Here is a 24048-nt window from a genome sequence, read left to right on the forward strand (position 1 = left end):
ATGCACTTTTTCTGGCTGGACAATGGACTCAGTACCTGCACGCACTTTAACTCTCCGAGTAAGATTCGCTGCCCGGTGCCCTCAGTGGCTTTTTGATTTTATTGTTGTTGGTAGACATTTAGCCACTATAACATGGATTTGAAATACTGAAAGCATTAGCTTTCCTTTTAGCTTTTACATTTCAAATCTATTGAAATGTGAGTGAAAATCCATAACATTCATCATACCAATGCATACCTTGATTCTTTGAGTCCTTTTCTGCCACATTGCAGTCACAGCTAATGAATCAATGAATGCTGCTTTTGCAGGATTCTGCTGATTGTGTTCACACACTATGACAGCCAAATATGCACTGATTACCTGGAAGAACAATTCAAGCACATAAGATCAGACTTTTTGACTCTAAAAATACATTGACTGTTTCAAAGATGACTTGTAAAGCTGTAAAACCGATCTATCTATAGAGCAAAAATAAAGTTCAATAATATTAGAGCTGCTTTTCCAGCTCCATGTCAGGACCAACTCTGTTAATGTCCCAGTAATATCATTTGGATGCCCCAGTTTTGGAGAGGAGGGCATGGACTTCTTTTCCTGCCCAAGCATCCTTAACATCTATCAGAATAATAAGAAAATGATGAAGAAAATTAACTGAGGGGAAAAAAGCAAGTGACAGAGAAAATGTTCCATTTGTCTGTCAGAGCTTGGGTATATGTTGGTGTTTCTGCTGGCTGTAATGGCCGTATGGAATTTGGGTGGACTGTGGCTGCTGGGACAGCTGCTGGGGCAACTTATCATTTTATTCAACAAACTGCATGAATGAATACTGCCTTGTATGTTGATTTAGAAGAACATTGAGGACTAACTACTTGTGATACAAAAAATGCACTCAGAGCATCTTTTCTGTCATTTTTGTACACTGAGATAAATATTTCTGAGGTTTCTATGGATTTAAAAACATTTTTGCCTTCTTGGACTGAACTCACCTTGATGGAATGAATTCTGTGCTTTTTAATAGAGTCACTGCTTACCTGAACACTGGGAAACCTGATGATGACATATTATGCTTGAGTAGCGCTTTTTAAAAAAAGCACATGTACACTTAATACCATGAGGATTTTTTATGATAGAATTTGAGCAAAATAAAAACAGAACTTAGGATAAACTGTTTTTTTTTTCCATGACCCTATTCCATAGTAATTCCATGTGGTTTCAGTTTAGGGCTGACTTACCCACTTGTTGATATCCACTGACATCCCCGCTCAATAAAACCTTTTGGAGATAGCATCTCTCATTTCTGTCTGGACACAGTCTGCCCCAGTGGGACTTGCATGAAAATCCACAAAGGTTTCATTGGCCTCATTAGCCCCACACACCACTTTGGTTTTCAGTGCTTTTGCAGTACCCTTGTGTCGCCAATAATAAAGCTCCCTTCCTAAATAATGAGAGGAAAAGGAGCAGTATTTCACAAACTGCTGCTCTTAAATGCATGATACATACTGGATGGTATGCGTTATTATATGATACGCTTTCAGATGATGCTTGAAAAAAAGCCTTCATGTTAGTCTGACTGCAGAGATTACAAAGGTTTGATCTTGCAAAACATACCAACAACTTTAAGATTTCAATATTATTTGTAAAATATGATGAGACATAGAGTCCTGTATAATTTAATCATGACAGACAGAAACTGCTTCAGATGTGATTTTAGACAATTTTATTTGTTCCGTGTTTATTCTGTCACATTTGTGAAATGGTTATGACGTCGTTGGTCTTACCTTCAGTGTCATACAGATGAAACTTTCCTTGAAGTAATAAGTTTTCCGTCTTGGTGAACTTTGAGGGGTTACTCTTTTTTAGCTTCATATTGGACAATGAGTTTGTAATCTGTAGGATTCATTGCTAACTCTTTTTAATTGACAAAATCAAGGCTGATGATGCCGATCCTCGACCTGCTCCAAAATGCTGAAGGCTGACCTTGTGTCATTTGCAGAATTGATTGAAGAATCACGTGTTCTACACATGTAGACACCTGAGAAACTTTCATTATAGAGGAGGGATACATTTTCTGGCAGGCGCAGTCAATCAGGCTGAAATAATGTGTATCCCCCTATAACTTTAGCTGTGATTCATGAAACTAGTCCTAAGTCACAAGTTTTGTTGTGCATGACCACAAATGTCTGCAGAATAAACCACATGATGTTGGTACATCACCTGAGGAATATAGAGGGGGGTACATTTTCTAGCAGACGCAGTCAATCAGGCTGTAATTATGTGTCTCCCCCTCAAAAAATGTTCTGCTAGATCCTCCTGTATCATCATTTGTCTGTGTGGATAATTTCTGAATAAATGCTATGAAGTTCTGATGATCAACAGAGGGGGAATTAAAAAAATATCTGAAGATAAGACACCCTGTGGAAAGGAAAGTGAGTTACAGCAACAACTGTTGTTGGCAGTGCTGCAGTAAATCCATCAGAGTCTATAATTCCAGTGAAAAAGGTGGAATTGAGTGTGGCAGTGTGTTCAAATGCTCACAGTGGTGTTGGTTTTACTGGATCAGAAGTTGGACAGATTGATCCTAACCAATGAATTACAGCACATTTGAATCTAGCACCCAGAGAGTATTGAGCCTACGTTTAGTTAGCAGGCTGATCGCCCAGCAACATGACGCTAAACTGGATTTCTACGTGATGCTGTAAAAATCCTTCACATGTGCTTCATTAAACTCTCTCTGGACACCAAGGCTTCAGCTGACATGTTTCCAGGACACTTTGTTCTCATCAGCTCAATGTGCTGCAGGTAGAGAAGATCAACAAGTTTGACTGCAGCTGGAAATAGAAAGAAAAGTCAAATCTAATCCTGCACTGAAACAAACATCCTGAAACTTACTGCACACTCTGCAACCTGACATCAACCTCCACACTGGAAAAAATATGTGGAAAGGAACGGTGAACATCTGGCAGCAAGGAGGCCAGAGGAAATGTTTGAAGAGAGAAACACAACATTTAAGAAGTGGAGAAAGTGAGAAAATGACAGAAAACATCTGTCACTTATTGGAATAGTTGTTGTTGAGGTGAAAACAGGAAAACAGTCATTTTTATTGGTCACACGTTGTACAACAACAATTTACTAGTTGGAAAAAGAAAGATTCTAAAATTGTAGAAATTAACACTTTTTTATCATTTTACACAGATTATCTGTAATTGAACTAAATCCTGCAAAACTGTCAAATAAAACAGTGGAATGCTTTGGAATCATTTCTGCCTTTAATAGAATTAATATATATCGTATACATATACATAGTTTGTCCTTCAGATTCTGGAAAAATGATATTTTTTGCTGATTTAAGTTCAATAAACAAGAGTGTGAGAGTTAAATGGTATAAAAGAACAAATGAACATTTATTAAAATAGTGAATTTTAATGTTCACATTATTCATCTTTTTTTTTACAGCAAACATTCTGAATAAATGAACATTTTTTCTGTGATTTTATTCCAGATTATCTGTAATTTAACAAAACACAGCAAAAATGTCAATTAAGTGTTAAAATATTTCTCATTTTCAATCTTTAATAAACATAAATAGTCTTTAAAATGAGGACAAATATCTGTAAAATAATGTGATTTGTTGCTGATTAAAATAAAGTAAAAATGTTGTTAAAGAACAAATGACTATTTATTAAAATACCTAACCCTATTGATGTGGACATTATTTACAGTTGAACATGGAAGTTAATACTTTTCTGGGATTTTACTAGATATTGTTTGTAATTGAACAAAACAAACAGAACTGGTTGTAAAATAATGATCATTTTTTACAGTCATGGTATCATGTGAACATTAACGGGGAAATCTGTGTTTGTTTTGTTTCTTGTGAACTTAATTTAATGAGTTGAGTGAACTCTGAGCTGTTCATTCATTCAATTCATGTTTTTAGTTCTAAAGTGGTTTGAAAAGAAAAATGAAACATTTTAAGTTCAAATATTTAGTAATTAGTAAAACTCCTGTATTTCTCTAAAGTAAACTAGAACAGATGAGTTGATGTGACTGAATGAATTCCTGATGTTTTACAGTGCAGTAACATGGTCCAGTCAGAGTCTCTACACACCAGCTGCTGCTGCTTCAACATCTGGATCATCAGGACACACTTCATCCTCTCAGCACAAACACCGTCCTGATCAGCATCACTTCCATCTGCAGAGAGAAGAAGAAAGAGCAGAGGAGATCAATGAGTTTGATCAGCAGCTCATCAGGACTTCAGTCGTGTTCAGAGCAGCAGCTTCATGTTAACGTGTTGGAGTGAACACACTGAGCTCCAAGCTCACACACTGCATGAAAAGCCAGACTATCAGTCCTGTGAATTACAGAAAACCTACCAAGTTCATGGCAGTTATCAGCAGTTCACAGGCTGTGAACTCCAGGTTTGTCTGTGCTGGAAATTGCTGTAAACAGATCCTGATGTGGGGTTGGGGGGGTGGGTGTGTGGGGCAAGAGGGGCATGAGACTTCTACTGACCTCAGAGTCTTCAGGCTGCAGTCTGGACTCTCCACAAGATCTAACAGATGTTTCACTGATGAATCCTTCAGCTTGTTTCCTCTCAGGTCCAGAATTATCAGATGGGAGGGGTTGGACTTCAGAGCTGAGACCAGAGAATCACAGCTGATCTCTGACAAACTGCAGCTCATCAATCTGAATAAAGAATAAAAGATGTGTATAAAATCATTGATGATCCATCAGATGTGTTCAGGTTCTGAATGTGCAGATCAACATTACTTTGTCCTCATCAATCAGCTTTTCTCTAAAAGCAGCAGAGTGACTTTGTCCTTCTGTTATTGTGGATCATCATCATGTCAGCCTTCTACACACATCATCCACATGTCAGCACAACATTCATCCACCTATTCATGTCCACACATCAATAACATGCTGCATCATCAACAGGATCAGGATCAGTCAAATAAAACTCAACTCAACACAAACCAAAGAAATATTTCTACTACAGTCAGTAAACTTTGTATAAACTGATCTGAGTTCAGAGGATCTTCTGGATCCAGATGTGACTCTTTAGTGCAAATTACAAACATTCATTTAATTAAACAATTATCACTCAACATTTTCTACCCTTTCTGGAACAAATACTCAACCTTTCTCACAACAAACCTTTGGTCAAAAAAAAGAAAAGAAAATATGAACCAGAGCAGATTTACAGCTTCATGGATGGAAGTTCTGTTGAACATAAATGAGCTTCAGTTGTCATTAAACACATCAGATCTACAACAGTAACAGACAGACAGTGAACTGACCCCAGAGTCTTCAGGATGCAGTCTGGACTCTCCAGAAAACCACTCAGATGTTTCACTCCTGAATCCTGGAGGTTGTTCCAGCTCAGGTCCAGATGTTCCAGATGGGAGGGGTTGGACTTCAGAGCTGAGACCAGAGAATCACAGCTGATCTCTGACAACCTGCAGCCAATCAATCTGAATAAAGAATAAAAGATGTGTATAAAATCATTGATGATCCATCAGATGTGTTCAGGTTCTGAATGTGCAGATCAACATTACTTTGTCCTCATCAATCAGCTTTTCTCTAAAAGCAGCAGAGTGACTTTGTCCTTCTGTTATTGTGGATCATCATCATGTCAGCCTTCTACACACATCATCCACATGTCAGCACAACATTCATCCACCTATTCATGTCCACACATCAAGCTGTAATGCAGGGATGTGCAGAGGTGGGGGGTGGGGGGGCTGAAGCACCTGCACATTTTGCCTTGATGCTCAAAGTGCCCTTTTTTATTTTTTTTAATTCTATTTAAGTTTATTTAATTTAGTTTTCTATTTGTAAGTGTAAGCGTGTGTGTGTGTGTGTGTGTGTGTGTGTGTGTGTGTGTAAAAGTATTTGAGGCCCAAAATATTAAATAAAACAAAAATACTAATAACTCAGATCTCCCCTCCACAGTCACATGATCTACGTCTCTCTCTGACGTGTCCTGAGCTCAGCGCTGCTCGTCTAGAAACCAGAGACCCGAGGGAGGACTTCAACAACTGATGGTCCTGATGGTCCAGTGAGGAGGTTCTGCAGCGTTATTCCTTTGAGTACGGTGTATTTTAGCAAGATGACTGATGAAGTGAAGTGAGCATCCTGTGTGTGTGTCTGACTCTAACACACCTCTCATCAGTTCTAGCTGCTAGTTAACCACACAGTGCTGAGAGGATAAAGTATGCCAGGCTTCTTTTTCTTTCTCTATGTTTCTGTTGTCATGGGCAAAGTGCATCAGACAGATGTATTATTTTACTGTCAGTGAGCTGCAGTGTGTTTCCTGTTTCGAGAGGTAATGAGGCAGAGGTTATTTATTTCACTAAAACTATGGACATGCATTTTCACATCATTTTGGACTATTGCAGTATAAATACAATAACAATAATAAATAGAAGAATTTGAATTGTGATTTTCTCAACCTCTCATTTAAAGATATCAGTACTTGTTTATAACATTTGTATATATAGACAAATTCAATATAATATGCATAAATATAAAATATAGAACTTTTATACCTTTGCTGTCTTGTGCAAAGTGGATAGTCAAACTGAATATATATTTATTATTAGCACTATAAATAATAAAGGGCAGATTATAAATCAGCATCATGGAGCAAATCCATGTCTATACAGTAAATGTCTGGAAAAGGTATGAAATTTAAAAGCAAGGACTCCAGGAAGAGTAGCCACAGTTAAACAGTCCAGTGTCTAATGGGGATCTAAATTCAACTTTAAAATAACAATTAGAAGGACTTGATGGTGGCCATATGAGGGTTTGAACTACTGACCTTCCAATCAGCAGTCCAGAGACTTAACCATTGTTCCACTGCTTCCATGTTATATTCTACATGAATATGGGTTCCTACAATTCAGACGGAATTATCAGGTATGTTTCTGTACGGTGTTTCACATTCATGCTCCATGTGCCCCCTTTAAACTTGGAGCACCTGCCCCTCCAAAGGCCTCTGCACGGCCCTGCTGTAATGAGCAGCAAAAGTCAAAACAGAACTCTGGTTCACGTCACTTGACAAACAAAAATAGTCCTGCTTTATGAACAAAAATGCAATAAGATTTGGTTTGCAAACACTTTAAACAAATAAGGTACTTTTTAACAGCAGTATTTCCTTTACACAGCAGCAGTGAAAATATTTCTTTTAAACCTCAACTTAAACAATAATGGAGTCAAATTAGTGGTGGGACGACAAGAAGACAGTTAATTAATTAGAGGCTTTGTGATTGTTTAATCTCCATTTATGGCATTTTTGTCAAATAACTATCTGACACAATAAGTAAAGTTAAAATTACATTTTACTAAATTTCAAATAAATTTTGGTTGACAATTGAATAGATGAATAGACATATACGTGAACTTAAAAAACTAAAATGTTTGTTTCATTTACATTTATCTACATTTTTCATCTGTCTGCTACATTCACAGATTACTGCAAACTCAAAGTGACATTAGAGCAATTACATTTATCATTAGAAGATTTTTTGTTCACTCAAGCTCTTTCAATGTCTTGAAAAGTGGTCTATTATGGGATGGCTACACTGTTTGCCGGTACCAGGACTGTCATAGCTAACGTTAGCTCTGGTGCTAACAGCAACATGTTTTACATTGAAGTGATCTGTCGACTTTAAGTGCTGCAGTGATCAGAAAACTAAAACTACGCTTTTATCCAAGCTGCCATCGGTAAGATTTTTAAAAGAACATTTTCCAGCCAACAAGCTCAATGAGGTCTGGTCTTCCATCACTGTTCACCAAACTTTCTTGTGGCTGATTCACTCTGCTTCCTGTGCATCTTGTTCACGACTGGAAAACAGACTTTAGGTTCATTAGGTTCAGTGTTTCTGGTGTGACAGAAATTATGGAACTCAGAAAGGTGGGATTAAATTAAATGCATTATTTTTTTAAGGTGTTATTTTTTCTGTAACTAATTAATCAAAGTTATTGCATTAAAATCCAAGTAAAATCAACATAACGCTACAGAACTCTACTCTCCACACTGACAGTGACCCAAAAACGAAGGATTCACTTCATGAGATCAGCTCACACTAACATCAGCTTCAGCTTCTGACTGACACTAATCAAGTCAAAGTCCACCAAAGTTCCATATAGTTGAATATATAGAAAAAGCATCAATGTAACTGTCCAGGGGACAGTAATTTAATTGTGGTCTCATTTATTGTTTTGTTATTGTTTTTATAAATAATACGTAAAATTATAAAAATTGATTTAAAGGTAAAATAAATAAGGTTTATATGTTTAATGTTAAAAATGCAACACTGTTTTTAAATGTTTTTGATAGATATAAATAAGTCACATGACCACGGTTTAGTTCAGGGTTCAACGTGAAGGATTGTGGGAAATGCAACATGGCGGCAGAGTCATACACCATTACAACGTGCTACAGAGAAGAAGACAAACTAACAAGCGAACTATTCCGATGGTCTGAGAGGCGCACACGGTAACTGTGACTTATTTATTTCATGTTATTCATATTTGTTTCATGTTTTTGTAAAAGTCTTTTGTGTAAACAGTTTTTATAGCAGGTGTATGTGATGAGATAATTTTCATGTGAGTTTGTGTAATTTAAAGGTTTCTGTGTCTTTTATTTTGTAGTTTTCACGGTGTCTGCTGACTGGAGAGGGATAATAAAAAGTTAAAAGACATCTGTATGATTCGTGGCCTTCATAAACATCAGACCTGAGTAGTAACAGTGAAAACGTAACGCCCAACGTCGGTAAGGCCGAGAGTCCGGAGTGAGGAGCAGCGAGCGGTCCGCGAAAGAGAGAGAGGGAAGCCGATCGAGGGAGTAGCGGGTGACCGGAGGGACGCCGATCAAGAGGAGAGAGGGAGAGCCGTCACCGGGTGAAGAATACCGTATATCGCGGCAGCGTGGACCACAGCTCTGCAGACATCCTGTTCAGGCATCAGCGTGCAGTGACTGTTCATCCGGGCGCTGTCAACAGAGAAGCGGCTCTACGTACGGCGGCAGGTTTGTCGGTACAACCATACACTTCTCCAACGTACTTTGAAGAAACTGGTTTAAAAGGAAAACGACCACATACTGGTTTATTAAAGAGACATATATTCATAGACTTATGTTTCTGGTTTACCATTGTAATTGTTGTCAATATTTGAATGATGTTCTTTATTTGAGAGTTTAAATGCACATTCAGAGGAGATATTGAGGTGAACAGAAGTTGCACTTGCATTGCATTGGCATAGCTGGTGGTAGTATGTTGTCATTTAAGCATTTAGAATAAGTTGACGTTACATAGTGCTTTTCTTCAGCTGGTAAAATGTCAGTTCATGAGGAAAATTCACAAGGTAGTGAAATACAGATTAAGTTCCTTCAAGACGAACTGAACTGATTAAGTGAACAATTACAATCACAAACAAATGATGCTGAAAAGGAGAAGTTAGAATCGCTTATAGGTGATGTTCTTGCTAAAATAGAAATACTCAAAATGGCAGCGGTCGAGCCTTCTTCCACTGCATCCCACACAGTTGAACTCAGGAAATCTACACGAGAAAGAAAGTTAACCCCCAAAATGCTAGAATACAAGCAACAAGAGGCTCTTCAGAAGGAAGGTAAATTTATCAAGCTCTATGAAAAATGGAAAGAGCAGGTTAAAATTGCACGTAACACACTTAAGGATGAGTGCTCAGATCAAGACTTAGGTGACATGATGGATGCTGTTGAAGAACTGGAGAAATATGTGAAAGACGCGTATGAAAGTATACGATCTCAATCAGCACCTTCTACTGAGGTTAGAAGAAAAATGGACTCCTGCACAGCTGTAACAAGAGATTTGATGGAACTCATGAAGGTTCGCATGAGTGAAGTGGGACAAGAAGAATTTGATGCTCAGGCAGAAAGCGTAAGGCTTCGTTTAGTACTTCACAAAGAGTATGCTCAGTCAATATTTGGGTCTATAATGGCTAAATCTGCTGTTCAGAGCCACCACTCAGGCCGGTCAAGTTTATCAGAGGAAAGCATTGCAGCAAAAAGAGCAGACTGTGCAGCACAATTGGCTGCAAAGAAGGCTGAAATTAACATGGAGGAGGCAATAGCTTCACAAAAGCAAGAACTTAAAAGACTAGAAAATCAGAGAGATCTAAATGTGCTGGCAGCCAAGCTTAAGGTGTACTCTGAAGCTGACTCTGGTGAGGCTTATGACAAAAATGAAGCAGAGTGTAGTAAGATGACTAGTTGTCCTCCTGCACCTATTAAGAAAATGAAAAAGGAACAAACATGCCAGAACAAAATTGACGAGCAAACTAATGTCAATTCCTCTGAAGCCTCATTAGTTCAAGCACTGCATGACACAATGGTTCTTACCAGACTTCCTGCTCCAGAACCTCAAGTCTTCTCAGGAGATCCACTTAAGTTCTTAGAGTGGAGCACAAGTTTCAAGACACTGATAGAACGTCACTGCACAAATCCAGCAGAAAGGTTGTTCTATCTCCAGAGATATATCAGTGGAGAGGCCCAATCTGTAGTTGAAGGAAGCTTCTTCAGGAAAGATGATGAAGCTTACAGCCAAGCATGGGAAGCACTGAATGCCCGGTATGGACACCCTTTCGTAATCCAACGTGCCTTTAGAGAAAAACTGAACAACTGGCCAAGGGTTGGTTCAAGAGAGTCAGGCAAGCTAAGACAATTCAGTGATTTTCTGATAGCCTGTAGCAATGCCATGCCACACATCAAAGGGCTTCAGGTGTTAAATGACTGTGAGGAGAATCAAAAGATGCTTCAAAAACTCCCTGACTGGTTGACCTCTCGCTGGAATCGACATGTTACAAAACAGCTGCGAGAAACAGAAGAATACCCCAATTTTAAGAAGTTTGCTGACTTTGTGGCAAAAGAAGCAGACATTGCATGCAATCCTGTGACATCCTTTCAAGCCTTGAAGTCTACTGAAGAAAAGCCATCAAGAGATGCAAAGCGACCAAAGGCCAATGTGTACGTTACAAATGTGAGAGCATCAGATAAAACATTGTCATCAGCAAAAACACACAGTGCTGTAGAGAATAGCTTTAAAAATCAAAGTGAACCAAAGAAAGTGAGTACTTCATTCTTATCTACAAACCCTGTCCCCTGCATGTTTTGTGAAGAAAGTCACTCTATCCACAAATGCCACAAGTTCTCCAGTAAGCCTGTAGAGGAAAAGAAAAGGTTTATAATGGACAACAACTTGTGTTTTGGCTGTCTTAGAAGAGGACACAATTCAAAGAACTGTAAGAACAAGGCTACTTGTAGCATATGTAAGAAACCTCATCCCACACCACTTCATGTGGACCGACCTGCTGCAGACACATCCTCTCACGTCTTACAAGCAGAAGAAAACACATCCTCCCTGTCCTGCTGTGTGGACAGAGGCGAGGGTGGGAGTACGTCTATGATAGTGCCTGTGTGGGTTTCTTTAGCCACCACCTCTGAAACAGAGACATTAGTGTATGCACTGTTAGATACACAAAGTAGCAACACCTTTGTAGATCAACAGATATGTAAGAAGCTGGGAGCAGGTTTAGAGCCAGTTAAGCTAAAGCTCACTACTATGATGGGAAGAGATTCTGTTGTACAGAGTGAGAGAGTTAGTGGGCTTAGAGTTAGAGGGTTTTCCTCACAATGTTTTGTCAACCTGCCACCTGCTTATACCAGAGACTTCATCCCCCTTGAACGTTCTCATATTCCCACCACCGAAACGGCTAAAGAATGGAAACATCTCAAGCGAATAGCTCCTGAAATACCAGAATTGATGGAATGTGACGTTGGCCTACTCATAGGCTATGACTGCCCAAGAGCCTTGGCTCCACGTCAGTTTATAACAGGAGGTGATGATGAGCCTTATGGCATTAAAACTGACCTCGGTTGGAGCATTGTTGGAAGCTCAGCAGGTGTAGCAAGGTCAACTGAAGTAACAGGTTTGTGTCATCGTGTGTCAGTCAAGGAATGTCCAACCTTGACACCAGCTACTGTCATCGGAGCACTCGAAGCTGATTTCAAAGATGCCAACTGTGGGGAAAAGAGCATCTCACAAGATGACATTCTGTTTATGCAGTTTCTTAATGAAAAGATACACCAGAATGCTGATGGGCACCTGGAAATGCCACTCCCCTTTAAGGCTCGTCCACAGTTGCCAGAAAACAAGCGGCTGGCTCTGGTGAGGCTGAAGCAACTGCAAAGAAAATTTGAGAGAAATCACAAATTCAAGCATGACTACATTAAGTTTATGGAAGGAGTCTTCAGGGATGGAGATGCAGAGAGGGCTGAGAACCAACCCATGCCAGGAAATGTGTGGTATATTCCCCACCAGGGTGTGTATCACCCCAGGAAGCCAGAGAAAATCAGGGTTGTTTTTGACTGCTCCGCCAAGTATGAGGGCACAGCTCTAAATGATCACTTGCTTGCCGGACCTGACCTCACAAACGGACTGACAGGAGTGCTCTGCAGGTTCCGCAATCACCCAATTGCAGTGATATGTGACGTGGAAAAATGTTTCACAGATTTCATGTAAACCCAGAGGATAGAGACTACTTACGTTTCCTGTGGTGGGAAAATGGCGACGCAACATCTGAGCCAGTCGAGTATCGCATGCGGGTCCATCTCTTTGGAGCAACATCTTCTCCTGGTTGTGCAAATTATGGAATGAAGTATCTCGCAATAAAAAATGAAAAGGACTATCCCGCAGCAGCTGACTTTATCAGAAAGAATTTTTATGTGGATGATGGCCTTGTCAGTGTAGAGTCCGTGGGCACAGCCATCAAACTGGTCAGAGAAGCACAAAATGTGTGTGCAAAGGGGAGATTACACCTGCACAAGTTCATCTCAAACAACAGACAAGTTTTGGAATCTATTCCTGACAGTGAACGTGCTATTGGAGTTCATGATGTGGATCTCAGTCACGCTGAACTTCCAGTTCAGACTGTGTTGGGAGTAAAATGGGGTGTGGATAGTGACACCTTCTCCTTTAAGGTCGACCTGGAGGTGAAGCCTGCAACACGGCGGGGAATTCTCTCCACGGTTGCCTCAGTGTTTGACCCGCTAGGTTTCCTAGCTCCTTCACTGCTACTGGGAAAGAAAATACTACAAGAAATGTGCCAAAAGGGCATAGGATGGGATGAACAACTACCCACAGAATTAAAACCACGATGGCAGAGCTGGTTAAATGACCTAGAAAATCTGCAGAAACTCCAGATCCCAAGATGCTTCACTCCTGAAAACCTTGGGAAGGTACAGAGGATGGAACTGCATCACTTTTCTGATGCCAGTAGCCATGGATATGGCCAGTGTTCCTACATTAGAGTAGTGACAGAGGATAAAGTGCATTGTTCCTTAGTCATAGGTAAGGCGAGGGTCGCACCTACAAAGGTTGTCACCATACCCAGACTAGAGTTGACAGCTGCAGTGGTCTCTTCAGCAGTCAGTAGTGTATTGAAGGAGGAGCTGGAGCTCAAAATCGACCAAGAGTACTTCTGGACAGATTCTCAGGTAGTTTTGGGCTACATCAACAATGACGTTCGAAGGTTTCACGTCTTTGTTGCAAACAGAGTGCAAAGAATCAAAGAAACGACAGACCCAACACAGTGGAACTATGTCGACAGTGACCAAAACCCAGTGGATCACGCTTCCAGAGGCCTGAAGGTGTCAGAGTTGATGAATTCAACCTGGTTTACAGGACCAAAATTCCTGTGGGAAAGAGAGATTGTGACACAAAAACTTACTCCACAGCTTATGATTGGAGATCCAGAAGTAAAAACAACACACATACTACAAGTAAAAGTAGTTGAAGAGGACAGTTTTTTGCAGAGATTTGAGCGGTTCTCAAAATGGCATACAGCACTGAATGTTGTTGCTCGAATTCAGAAATTAGCAAAGGGGACCAAAATGACAGAGCCTGTAAATGTCGAGGACAGAAGAAAAGCTAGTCTTGTACTTGTGAAGTTAGCACAGAAAGGTGCATTCAAAGAGGAAGTGCAAATGTTAAGTCACGGTAATCTGCCACGCAGCCATCAGCTGTTTCAGCTTGACCCTGTAGTGCAGGATGGGATCCTCAGGGTGGGTCCTTCTGTGGGATGGATTGTTTTGGGCCTTTTATGACCAAGCAAGGTCGTAAAGAGACTAAGAGGTACGGTCTCATATTCACCTGTCTATCATCCAGGGCAATCCATATTGAAATGCTGGAAGACTTAACAACGGATGCCTTCATAAACGCATTGCGGTGCTTCATAGCCATTCGTGGAGCTGTGAGACAGCTTAGGTCAGATCAAGGGACAAATTTTGTTGGAGCTAAAAATGAGCTCACAAAATCTTTGAAAGAAGTCGACACAGACAGGTTAAAGGTTTACCTGGCAGAGAAACAATGTGATTTTATTATGAATGTTCCTAATGCCAGTCACATGGGTGGAGTTTGGGAGCGGCAGATCAGAACAGTTAGGAGCGTCCTTAGCTGGGTTCTCTCTAAGAGTGCAGGAAGATTAGATGATGCTTCTCTAAGAACATTTTTCTATGAAGCCATGTCAGTCGTAAACAGCCGCCCACTCACCACTGACAGTATCAGTGATCCCAAAAGTTTAGAGCCACTCACGCCTAACCATTTGCTTACCATGAAAAGTTCTGTCCCACTGCCTCCTCCAGGAGAATTTGTAGCAGAGGATGTATATGTTAGGAAAAGGTGGCGCAGAGTCCAGTATCTGGCGGAACAATTTTGGAGTAGATGGAGGAAAGAGTACCTAGCAAACATCACCCTCAGACAATGCTGGCATTCTTCAAAGAGAAATGTGAAGGTTGGAGATATTGTCATTGTGAAAGAGAAGGAAATTCCCCGTAATGAGTGGAGGCTTGGAAGGGTACTAGATGTTTGTAAAGATGAGGATGGACTAGTACGAAAGGCTACTGTACAAATGGGAAGTCGAAAATGTGGGGACAAGAGTCAACAAAACACTACTTCATCCATACTTGAACGTCCTATTCATAAATTAGTTGTGCTTGTAGAAAACAAGTAAAGTATGTTCCACAGGAACCAAAAATCAAACCACTTCCCAAATACCAGATGTTTAATTGATGAAATTACTGGATTTATTCAATGTTTGTGTAAAGGTTTCATAAATTACAGTAATTTGGTGGGAGTGTAACTGTCCAGGGGATAGTAATTTAATTGTGGTCTCATTTATTGTTTTGTTATTGTTTTTATAAATAATACGTAAAATTATAAAAATTGATTTAAAGGTAAAATAAATAAGGTTTATATGTTTAATGTTAAAAATGCAACACTGTTTTTAAATGTTTTTGATAGATATAAATAAGTCACATGACCACGGTTTAGTTCAGGGTTCAATGTGAAGGATTGTGGGAAATGCAACATGGCGGCAGAGTCATACACCATTACAACGTGCTACAGAGAAGAAGACAAACTAACAAGCGAACTATTCCGATGGTCTGAGAGGCGCACACGGTAACTGTGACTTATTTATTTCATGTTATTCATATTTGTTTCATGTTTTTGTAAAAGTCTTTTGTGTAAACAGTTTTTATAGCAGGTGTATGTGATGAGATAATTTTCATGTGAGTTTGTGTAATTTAAAGGTTTCTGTGTCTTTTATTTTGTAGTTTTCACGGTGTCTGCTGACTGGAGAGGGATAATAAGTTAAAAGACATCTGTATGATTCGTGGCCTTCATAAACATCAGACCTGAGTAGTAACAATCAACAGACAGTGAACTGACCTGAGAGTCTCCAGTTTACAGTTTGGACTCTGCAGTCCATCACAAAGATGCTTCACTCCTGAATCCTGCAGCTTGTTTCCACTCAGGTCCAGTTCTATCAGATGGGAGGGGTTGGACTTCAGAGCTGAGGCCACGACTTCACAGTGACTCTCTGAGAGTTCACAGTTATAAAGTCTGTTATGAGACATAAATGACAAAACATGTTATTATGAAAAACACTTTAGATTTCCTTCATGCATTTGAAGCAGAACATTTGGACACATCAGTGGTTCAGCTGATCTTCTCTGTGTTTGACATGAAACTGAATTCTCATCAGCCTCTCTCACACCTGCACACTTTGAATCTGGAATCATTTGATATAAATCTATAGAATGCAAATGTTGAATCTGCAGATGGAGGACAGAAGATGGAGTTCCATTCAGGCTTCCATACTGTCCACAGTCTGTCAGTGTGATCTGATCCCACATCTGACTCCACAAAGTTCTCAGGAGAACATCTGGATCAGGAGAACATTTTCTGTCCTGCTTTTACTGGATTCAGGATATTGTGACTGAGTTGAGCTCAGTGAACATTTGAAGTAGAAAGATGATGATGTCTCTGCTGTGGACCTGCTGCTGTCAGCTTCACCTCCATCACTCAACATTTACAGTCTGCTGTCAAACGCTACACAAACCAAACTGATCACTGGACAACATCACACCTGAACATCATTAATATGAACATCAGGAAACATTCTGATGTGATGACAGACCACTGAGTCAACTTTTGTCCTCAACGTTCTTTTATGAACTTCTGAAAAACTTGTTCAGCACAAACACAAAGAACAAACCAGTAAAGTTGAATCATTTCCACCATAAAGTCTCACAAACATGTTATCAGGGTTTGGAGCATTAAAAACACAACTCTGAGTAGGGCTGCACGATTATGGCCAAAATGATAATCATGATTATTTTGATCAATATTGTAATCACGATTATTAATCACTGTTGTTCATCATGTTACAGAAAATATCTGTATTTTTATTGCACTACTTTTAAGAGAACAATATATGAAGCGTTTTCAGTGCAAAATGAAACTTTAAATAAGAATAAATGATAAATAATAGTAAAATAAAATTTGCTCAAGAATTTAAAATTTACCAAGAGATAACTGAAAAAAAGTGCTCTTCAGAGTGCAATCACAAAGTGCAACTCAATGGAAACAATTACACTTTGGAGAAATAATTGCGTGAGGGGATCACATATTTATTGTTCTGTGTTTTGACTATTTTTCTGAAGCCCTCGTTGCTCGCTGTATTTATTGGACACATGTCTTTGGCCAAATAAAACCATATTGCGTCCGTTATCTCTGTGTGTGTTTGGGAGGTAGCTGATACGGTGTTGCCCGATGCAGGGTCGCTGTAATGGTTGTCTGGGTTGCCGCTGGACACGGACGGGGATTTTGTGAATCAACGTTAGCTTTAGCCTTCATGCATTCCTCGTATTTGCGTTTGTGATGTTTTTTCAGATGGTTAAATAGATTAGTTGTGTTACTGTGCGGGGCAGACACAACTCTGCTACACTCTTTACATATGACTGGTTCTTGTTTAACGTCACTTGCCCTGAATCCGAAACAAGTCCAGACGATGGATGCTGATCCGTTTGGAGGCACTAGCTCCTCACCATGATGCTCCTCATCTCCAAATGCTGCTGTACTTTCTTCTCTCGACATGACTCGCTCTCATCAGCCCAGTCCACTGAGTGATTTGAGGCTGCCGCTGCCTGCAGGGGGCGCTCGCTTGTTATTTAGGCAGCTTAATGAAGCCTTAACCATGTGTTCGCCTCCTGGTGGTTGGCTGACTACTGGTTGACAAGGCGCTTGATAAGATATGCACCAGAGCCCACATTTTAAATGTAAATATCACCAACGATCAGGTTAATTTAATTGTGGCAGCCAAAATCGTGATCGCGACCAAAATGCGATTAATTGTGCAGCCCTAACTCTGAGCTTTGTGTGAATCAGATCTCTGGAAACAGTCTGACTTCTAGCATTCTGCTCTGATATATTCACACCTCTGAGCATTTCCTGATACCACTCTTCTCTGCAGCAACAAGACACAAAACACCAGAGTTTCTCTCTGAGGAACTGAACATCAGGAAAGATGTCACATCTGGATTCTGGAACACCACTTCCCTCTAGAAAATCAACAGCTGAGTTCAGGTCAATAAAATGCTCCATGATTCAGTTCAACACATTTTGCGGTCTGTCAACAGACACAATTTACAAAGAGAAGAAATACAGAGAAATTCGAGAAAACTTCATAAACAGCTGATAATATTTAACATCAGAGATCATACAGATGCTATTCTAAACTCTAAAGAAGAGTGAGAATAATCAGCTAAAAGCTGTTTATCTGATCATATAAAACCACTTTCAGAAGCTCCTCATGTAAAAAGAACTTCAGTGAAAACTGTCAAAGACTCAACATGTTGTGATGAAATGATGCTGTGATAAAACCTGGACCAGAACCTCTACAGTATATTCTGAAATAAACAGTGCAGACTATTACTCACATCTGTTATCTGACTGTCAGTATTATTGGTCATTAATAGAGAGACAAATGTTAAGTAGTGAATTATGTTGATGTTTATTTCTGATAATTAGAGATGTTAACTGAATAGTCGGGGATGTCTGATCTAGATGTACTTTTACTTGAATAATGTCCTCAATGTCAAACAGAGTCATCTCTCTAAAACAAACCTCAGTCTGCCTGAGTCAGTTCAAAATCAAATACAGACTAAAACATGTCACTCTAGAGAAACTTTCTGTTGATGGATTTCAGTCTGACAGGTTGGAAACAGGACATTCACATTCCTGCTGCTAGAACTACTTTCTTCTGTGCATTAAGCAAATCCTCCTTTTGAAACACTTTTTAAAAGTTCCAGTGGGACCATGAGCTCTACTGACTTCACCTTAATTGTAGCATCCAGCCTGAGGCTCCACCACCTCTAATACACCTGCTGTCTGCATCCAGCTGCTGCACAACAACTGCATCCTTTCATCACCATCATTTAGACCCCAAAGCAGTTGATGCTGTCAGCAAAATGGCAGAATGACTTAGTGACTTCATAGGCTGTATTGGGACCATGGAAAAAGTGCCGAGAAAGTGAATTTCGTTCCACTCATGTAGATCTACATGAACTCTGCTTTATAAGATATATCTATTGCTAATTAGTACCCCAAAAAAAGTTTCTACTCACCGTTTCCAGTCATTTTTTAATAATTAGCGTTTTTGTGTCAGTCTTTGTTTTACTGTGGCGTAGTGATATTTACACGGGCGGACAAGGATTTGCACCAGCGTGCTTTTGCACATTAAAGAAAAAGACTGTGTGCTCCTGGAGGTGCGGTACCACAGGACCTGTTATGCACAGTACACAAAGTTTTTGTCAAGGCCTATGGAAACAAGTACTGCAACCCCAGATGAAGCGTGAGTTATTACGATGCATTGACATTTTATTACACATTGTACATTTCAAAATGAGGCATTGACAAACAACATAGTCTTTAGTTTGTTTAACTGTAGTTCCAAAAACCTATTTGATAATTTTATTCAGGAAAAATTGGCGGAATAGACAGGCTTAGATAATCTTGATTGGATGATTATGTAAATATGACATGGCTGCAACAGTTTACACATGGTTTGTGTGTGTGTGTGTGTGTGTGTTTTTCAGAACTGAAACACCATTCACTGACAGCTACAATTTCTTCTGTGAGACTGTCATCCGTCTAAGGATTATAGTTGACCAGGAAGTGCTGCGAATGGACAAGCTAAGAAAGACATTTGTGGACATCGTGAAGAATCAAGAGGGTCTTGATGCTTCAGAATACAGGTAACCAAAATATCGTGTGTCTCTCTCACGGTTCTTGTAAACAAAAAAAGTAAATGCTACAGGGTTAATTGTTATTGACTTATTCTCACAAAAAAAGGGTATGTGCGTATGTTTATGTAAACACACACGTGCATGCTCACACACATACTCATCTTTCCTCATATTTTTTGTGTTTCAGGCAGGATCTACTGAAGAGGCGGCTGACCGTGACTTCCTGCAGCTCACTTTCCACTGCCCTGCCAAGAGAAACATCAGTGAACTTGTTTTTGTTGAGACACTGTCAGCTGATAGACTATTACAAAAGATACCTCCACAGTCAGGTACATCTACTGAGTCCACTGAGGTAAGCCAAGCTGAAAGCCAAACTGAAAGTGACAGTGAACACATGGCTAGCACAACATCTGGACAGAATACTCCTGATGTCACAAGGACACTGTACAGTGCAGGCTTGATCTTAAAGAGGGTTCTCAGTGACTCTCCAGGTATGACGTGCCCCTGGCCTCCCACCGCTGACAATTTAAATGTGTCTGATGCTCAATCTGTTGTGCCAGAAGAACTATATAATCTAATTGCATGGATTATAGGGGCATCAGAAGAGGCAACAGGAGTGGGTTATGTCGATATTCCCGATGATGTTAGGCTAAAAGTTCCATCCGTTTGTCAAGACATTGTTTACCTTGCATCTAAAGGTCGAAAGCAGACACCAAAGTCATTGTGTCTTGGGTTAACTGTACACCATTTAACAGGATCATCTAATCTTTTGTCATTGCTGAATAGACTAGGACATTGTGCTTCATGGAACACAGTACTCAGTCTAGACACTAGTCTAGCTGAACTACAACTGCGAGAGAATAGAGACAAAATCCCAAAGGGTTTCTCAAAGAAGGTGTCTACAATACTGGTGTGGGACAACATTGATTTTGGGGAGGAGACACTGTCTGGTGGTGGAACCACTCACCATACAAATGGCATTATCCTACAAAGTTCTGTCACTGAAATGAGTCAGGATCAGACAGACTGCCACTACAGAAGGCAGTTTACACATTCAAAGCACCCCCTAGCATCCCTGTAGAACACTACCAACAGTCTAAAAGACAAGGGCCACAGAGGTTCTCACAAGGAAAGTGTTCCATTGCAGGCAGAAACATACAGGTTGAATACTGTGTCGGCTGCCAAAACTGAACTGGCATATGTTTTATTGAAGCATGCAGATGCTGAAGCATGCACAGTGCCAAGCTGGACAGGTTTCCATACAATGCTTCAATGTAATGCGACTTTGCAAAAGTCAGCATTGTATTATCTTCCAGTCATTGAGGCTTCACCGACAGAGATGTCAACTGTGAACACAATTCTGAAGAGAAGTGTTGCAGTTGCTGATCAGCTGGAACTGGACCAGGGGCCTGTTTCACAAAGCAGGTTTTACAAACTCTGAGTTTAATCCTCAACTCTGAGTTGATCTACTCTGAGACAGGAAACTTGTTTTCGGTTTCACAACGGCTGATTTGAGTTGGTTTAATCAACTCGGAGTAGTTTGACCCAGAGTTACGCGCGTGCACCGCAAGTCTGAAAAGACAGCATCAATAGAACCCCGATTCGACGAGTCACCATGGAAACGGGGAAGCGAAAGGCTGCGTTTTTGAACTGGAAGTTTTTAACGCGCTCATATTGCGAGTTTGAACACGTTTTTACAAAGAAGTGCAACTCCGCTGCAGCTGCAAAAGAGAGAGAGACGGCGTGGAGAACAGCCCGGATCAATGCGTAAGTTTAAATTTTAAATGTAGTCCTTTGTAATCGTAATAATATTACAGAGAATAACTGTCTGAATAGCAGCCTAGTAAGTTATTTCATTTACCGGTAGGTGAAATCTCGCGGGGGAGAAGCGCACGGGGCAGCAGCTTAAGATGAAATATAAAAACATTGTTCAAACAGGTCAGACCTCGGCATTATTTCATGGAGGTACTTCATGTTGATCATGTTTTACATTGTAAAGTAGCCTAAATATTAAGTGGCTGTTTGACTGTGCAGTTGTTTTATCCACACATAGCCTAAATGTCTGCATCCATATCATGTTCTGTTAAATAATTAAGCCTATTTAAACTAACATAGACTTCTGCTCAGCCAACAGAAAGAAAGCAGATGCCTGTAAAACGGTGGTATAAAAGGTCATGGATACATGTGTGTGTGTGTATGTATATATATATATATATATATATGTGTGTGTGTGTGTGTGTGTGTGTGTGTGTGTGATTATTTAGTTCTCTTTTGTGTCGTTTTTTTTGTCTTTTGGCCCCTTCACACCACAATTGTAAGTAGGCAACACTCCAAAGATTTATCCAAATGGTAGTTTAAGTGAACTGAAACATGTCACTGATCTAGGATGAAGAGGATGAAACTGTGTCTGCTGTCACTGCACAGACTGACACAGTGAGATGGATGTTCAGGAAACACCAGAGCTTCATTCTGTGGAATTCATGTGCAACTGTAGAATTTAATGTCCTCTATGTTTTCCCAGTTATCAGTAAAACAGATTTACAAACTGCATTAACTGAATTATGTTAACTACTGGAACATGAACTGAACTATCTTTTATTTGTAGGAAATAAAGAAGAGCAAATGAAATGTGTATCATGTCTTTATTTGCTGTGGTGGTGATGATGGTGACTTAAACTCTAAAGTGATTATTGCATACGGTGTCTCTGACTGCTCTGCTGTCCTGGATAGCTGCAGGTGGATGGGCTCATCATCTGGGTCTTCAGTTTGTAGGGCAGGGTGTTGCTCTCCTCTAATAGTGGTAATATTATGAAGAATGAGGTCATCAGCCTGGGTTGTCATGGTAACCCCTGTCACCCAGCAGAAGGCCATCAAACTCTCCTGTAATCTATAGTGGATACATCAGAGTATATTAAAGGAGGGAGACAAGAGAATTCTATTGTGAAAATCTTTAGGCTGCTGACCACGCTGCAGTCTGTTGCTCAGGTTAGACTCTCCATAAATCCTGGAGTCATGAACAGACCCAGACCACGTGGCCTCCACATTAGAAATGATGTATGCAGCATCACATATGATCTGGACAGTGCAGAGAATGACAGATGTTGAACTATGATGCAGTCTTTAACATTTAGAAAGAGTAGTCAGTCTACCTGTAGCCTACCTGCACATTTATGCTGTGAATGGACTTCCTATTCATTATGTGAGGGAGCTGTGATGGGGATGTGTGTGCATCTATGCAGCCAATCACACTGGGAAATCCTAACAGAAATTAAAATGACTAATCCCAGTCTGAGGCTGCAGCACAATGTCATGAACAGAATATGATTTAAAATGAATTTAACAGATCTCTACATCATTCACCTGCAATCCTGTGGAACTCCTCCTTGATGCTCTGACAGGTTTATGTCCAGGAAAACCACAATGATGAGTAAAAGTGGTTTCAGAGCCAGGAAAACTTTTCTGACTGTCCTCTTACTGTAGTGCTCTGCATCTCTGACATCATATAAAAACTTCCATTTGCAAAGAACTGCAGCGCAACACACAATATCTGCTGGATGTGAGAGCATGACTGGTTGGTAATGTAAATGTAAGGACGGATTAGGTTGTTTATGTAGATTATGGACTTGAAACGATTACGAAACGGTACCGCTCAAACCGATAATTGTCCGGAAATGCGAGAACATTTATGCTCGGTCTGATAACAATCTACCGACGAATATTTAATTATCTGTGCAGTAATGCTGCTCCTTTATCCACTGGATCGTTAATAAAAGCTGTTCTACGCCAAAAGTCGCTCGCTTACTGACTGAATGAATGAGGAAATGAAACAGCGTGTGTGGCTGAAAGAGGGCGGAGACAGAGAGAAACTCGAGGTTTTCTCAGATAAACCTGCTGGCGAGCAGGTTAGAGTCATAGAGTCTGTTACTGCGGTAACTGACCGAGAGTTTAAGTTACCCCTCTTTGTGAAACAGGCTAGAGTTACCCCGTATTCCCTGGTTAGAGTTACCTCGCTTCGTGAAACGGAAAACTCTGAGTTTCCCTCATTTCAGGGTTAACAAACTCAGAGTTTTCCCTAAACCTGCTTCGTGAAATAGGCCCCTGGTATTAGTTTTTGACCAAGCTATATTTGCCAAAGCTCAACAAATCCACTGGAAAAATGACGATTTCATGACGCGGTTAGTGATTCGACTAGGTGAGTTTCATACATACATGTCTTTCCAAGGTATTTTAGGAAAAAGGTTTGGTGATGCAGGATTGCAAGATTTACTCATTGAGTCAGAAGTTGATGCCCCAGGATCCATCACTGGGGTGATCAGTGGTCATCAGTACAACCGCAGCATGAGGGCACACAAACTTATGTATGAGAGTCTGCAACGTATTTGTATGTGTATTAATCTATATTTTCATATTCAGAGACA

The 24048-nt window shown here is 40.1% G+C and overlaps 1 protein-coding gene and 1 long non-coding RNA gene across 4 annotated transcripts in view; one reads left to right on the forward strand and one right to left on the reverse strand.

The window, feature by feature from the left end:
- Window positions 1–3241: 3241 nt before the first annotated feature.
- LOC127534429 (NLR family CARD domain-containing protein 3-like) overlaps window positions 3242–24048 on the reverse strand; it is a 31685-nt gene continuing 10878 nt past the window's right edge. For 2 of the 3 annotated variants that reach the window (XM_051949617.1, XM_051949616.1), the window contains 4 exons: window positions 15771–15944; window positions 5301–5474; window positions 4513–4686; window positions 3242–4191 (listed from right to left, as the gene is read on the reverse strand). In XM_051949617.1, the coding sequence (XP_051805577.1) occupies window positions 4182–4191; window positions 4513–4686; window positions 5301–5474; window positions 15771–15944 (532 nt within the window). In that variant the 3' untranslated portion in view covers window positions 3242–4181. The remainder of the gene's footprint in view (window positions 4192–4512; window positions 4687–5300; window positions 5475–15770; window positions 15945–24048) is intronic. The other variant, XM_051949618.1, reaches the window with a different exon arrangement.
- On the forward strand, window positions 8388–8708 carry LOC127534447 (uncharacterized). Its single transcript, XR_007942637.1, has 2 exons — window positions 8388–8503; window positions 8659–8708. It is a non-coding gene; the product is annotated as an uncharacterized LOC127534447 (long non-coding RNA).

The sequence above is a fragment of the Acanthochromis polyacanthus genome, chromosome 6, assembly GCF_021347895.1.
Source record: "Acanthochromis polyacanthus isolate Apoly-LR-REF ecotype Palm Island chromosome 6, KAUST_Apoly_ChrSc, whole genome shotgun sequence".
Lineage (NCBI taxonomy): Eukaryota > Metazoa > Chordata > Actinopteri > Pomacentridae > Acanthochromis > Acanthochromis polyacanthus.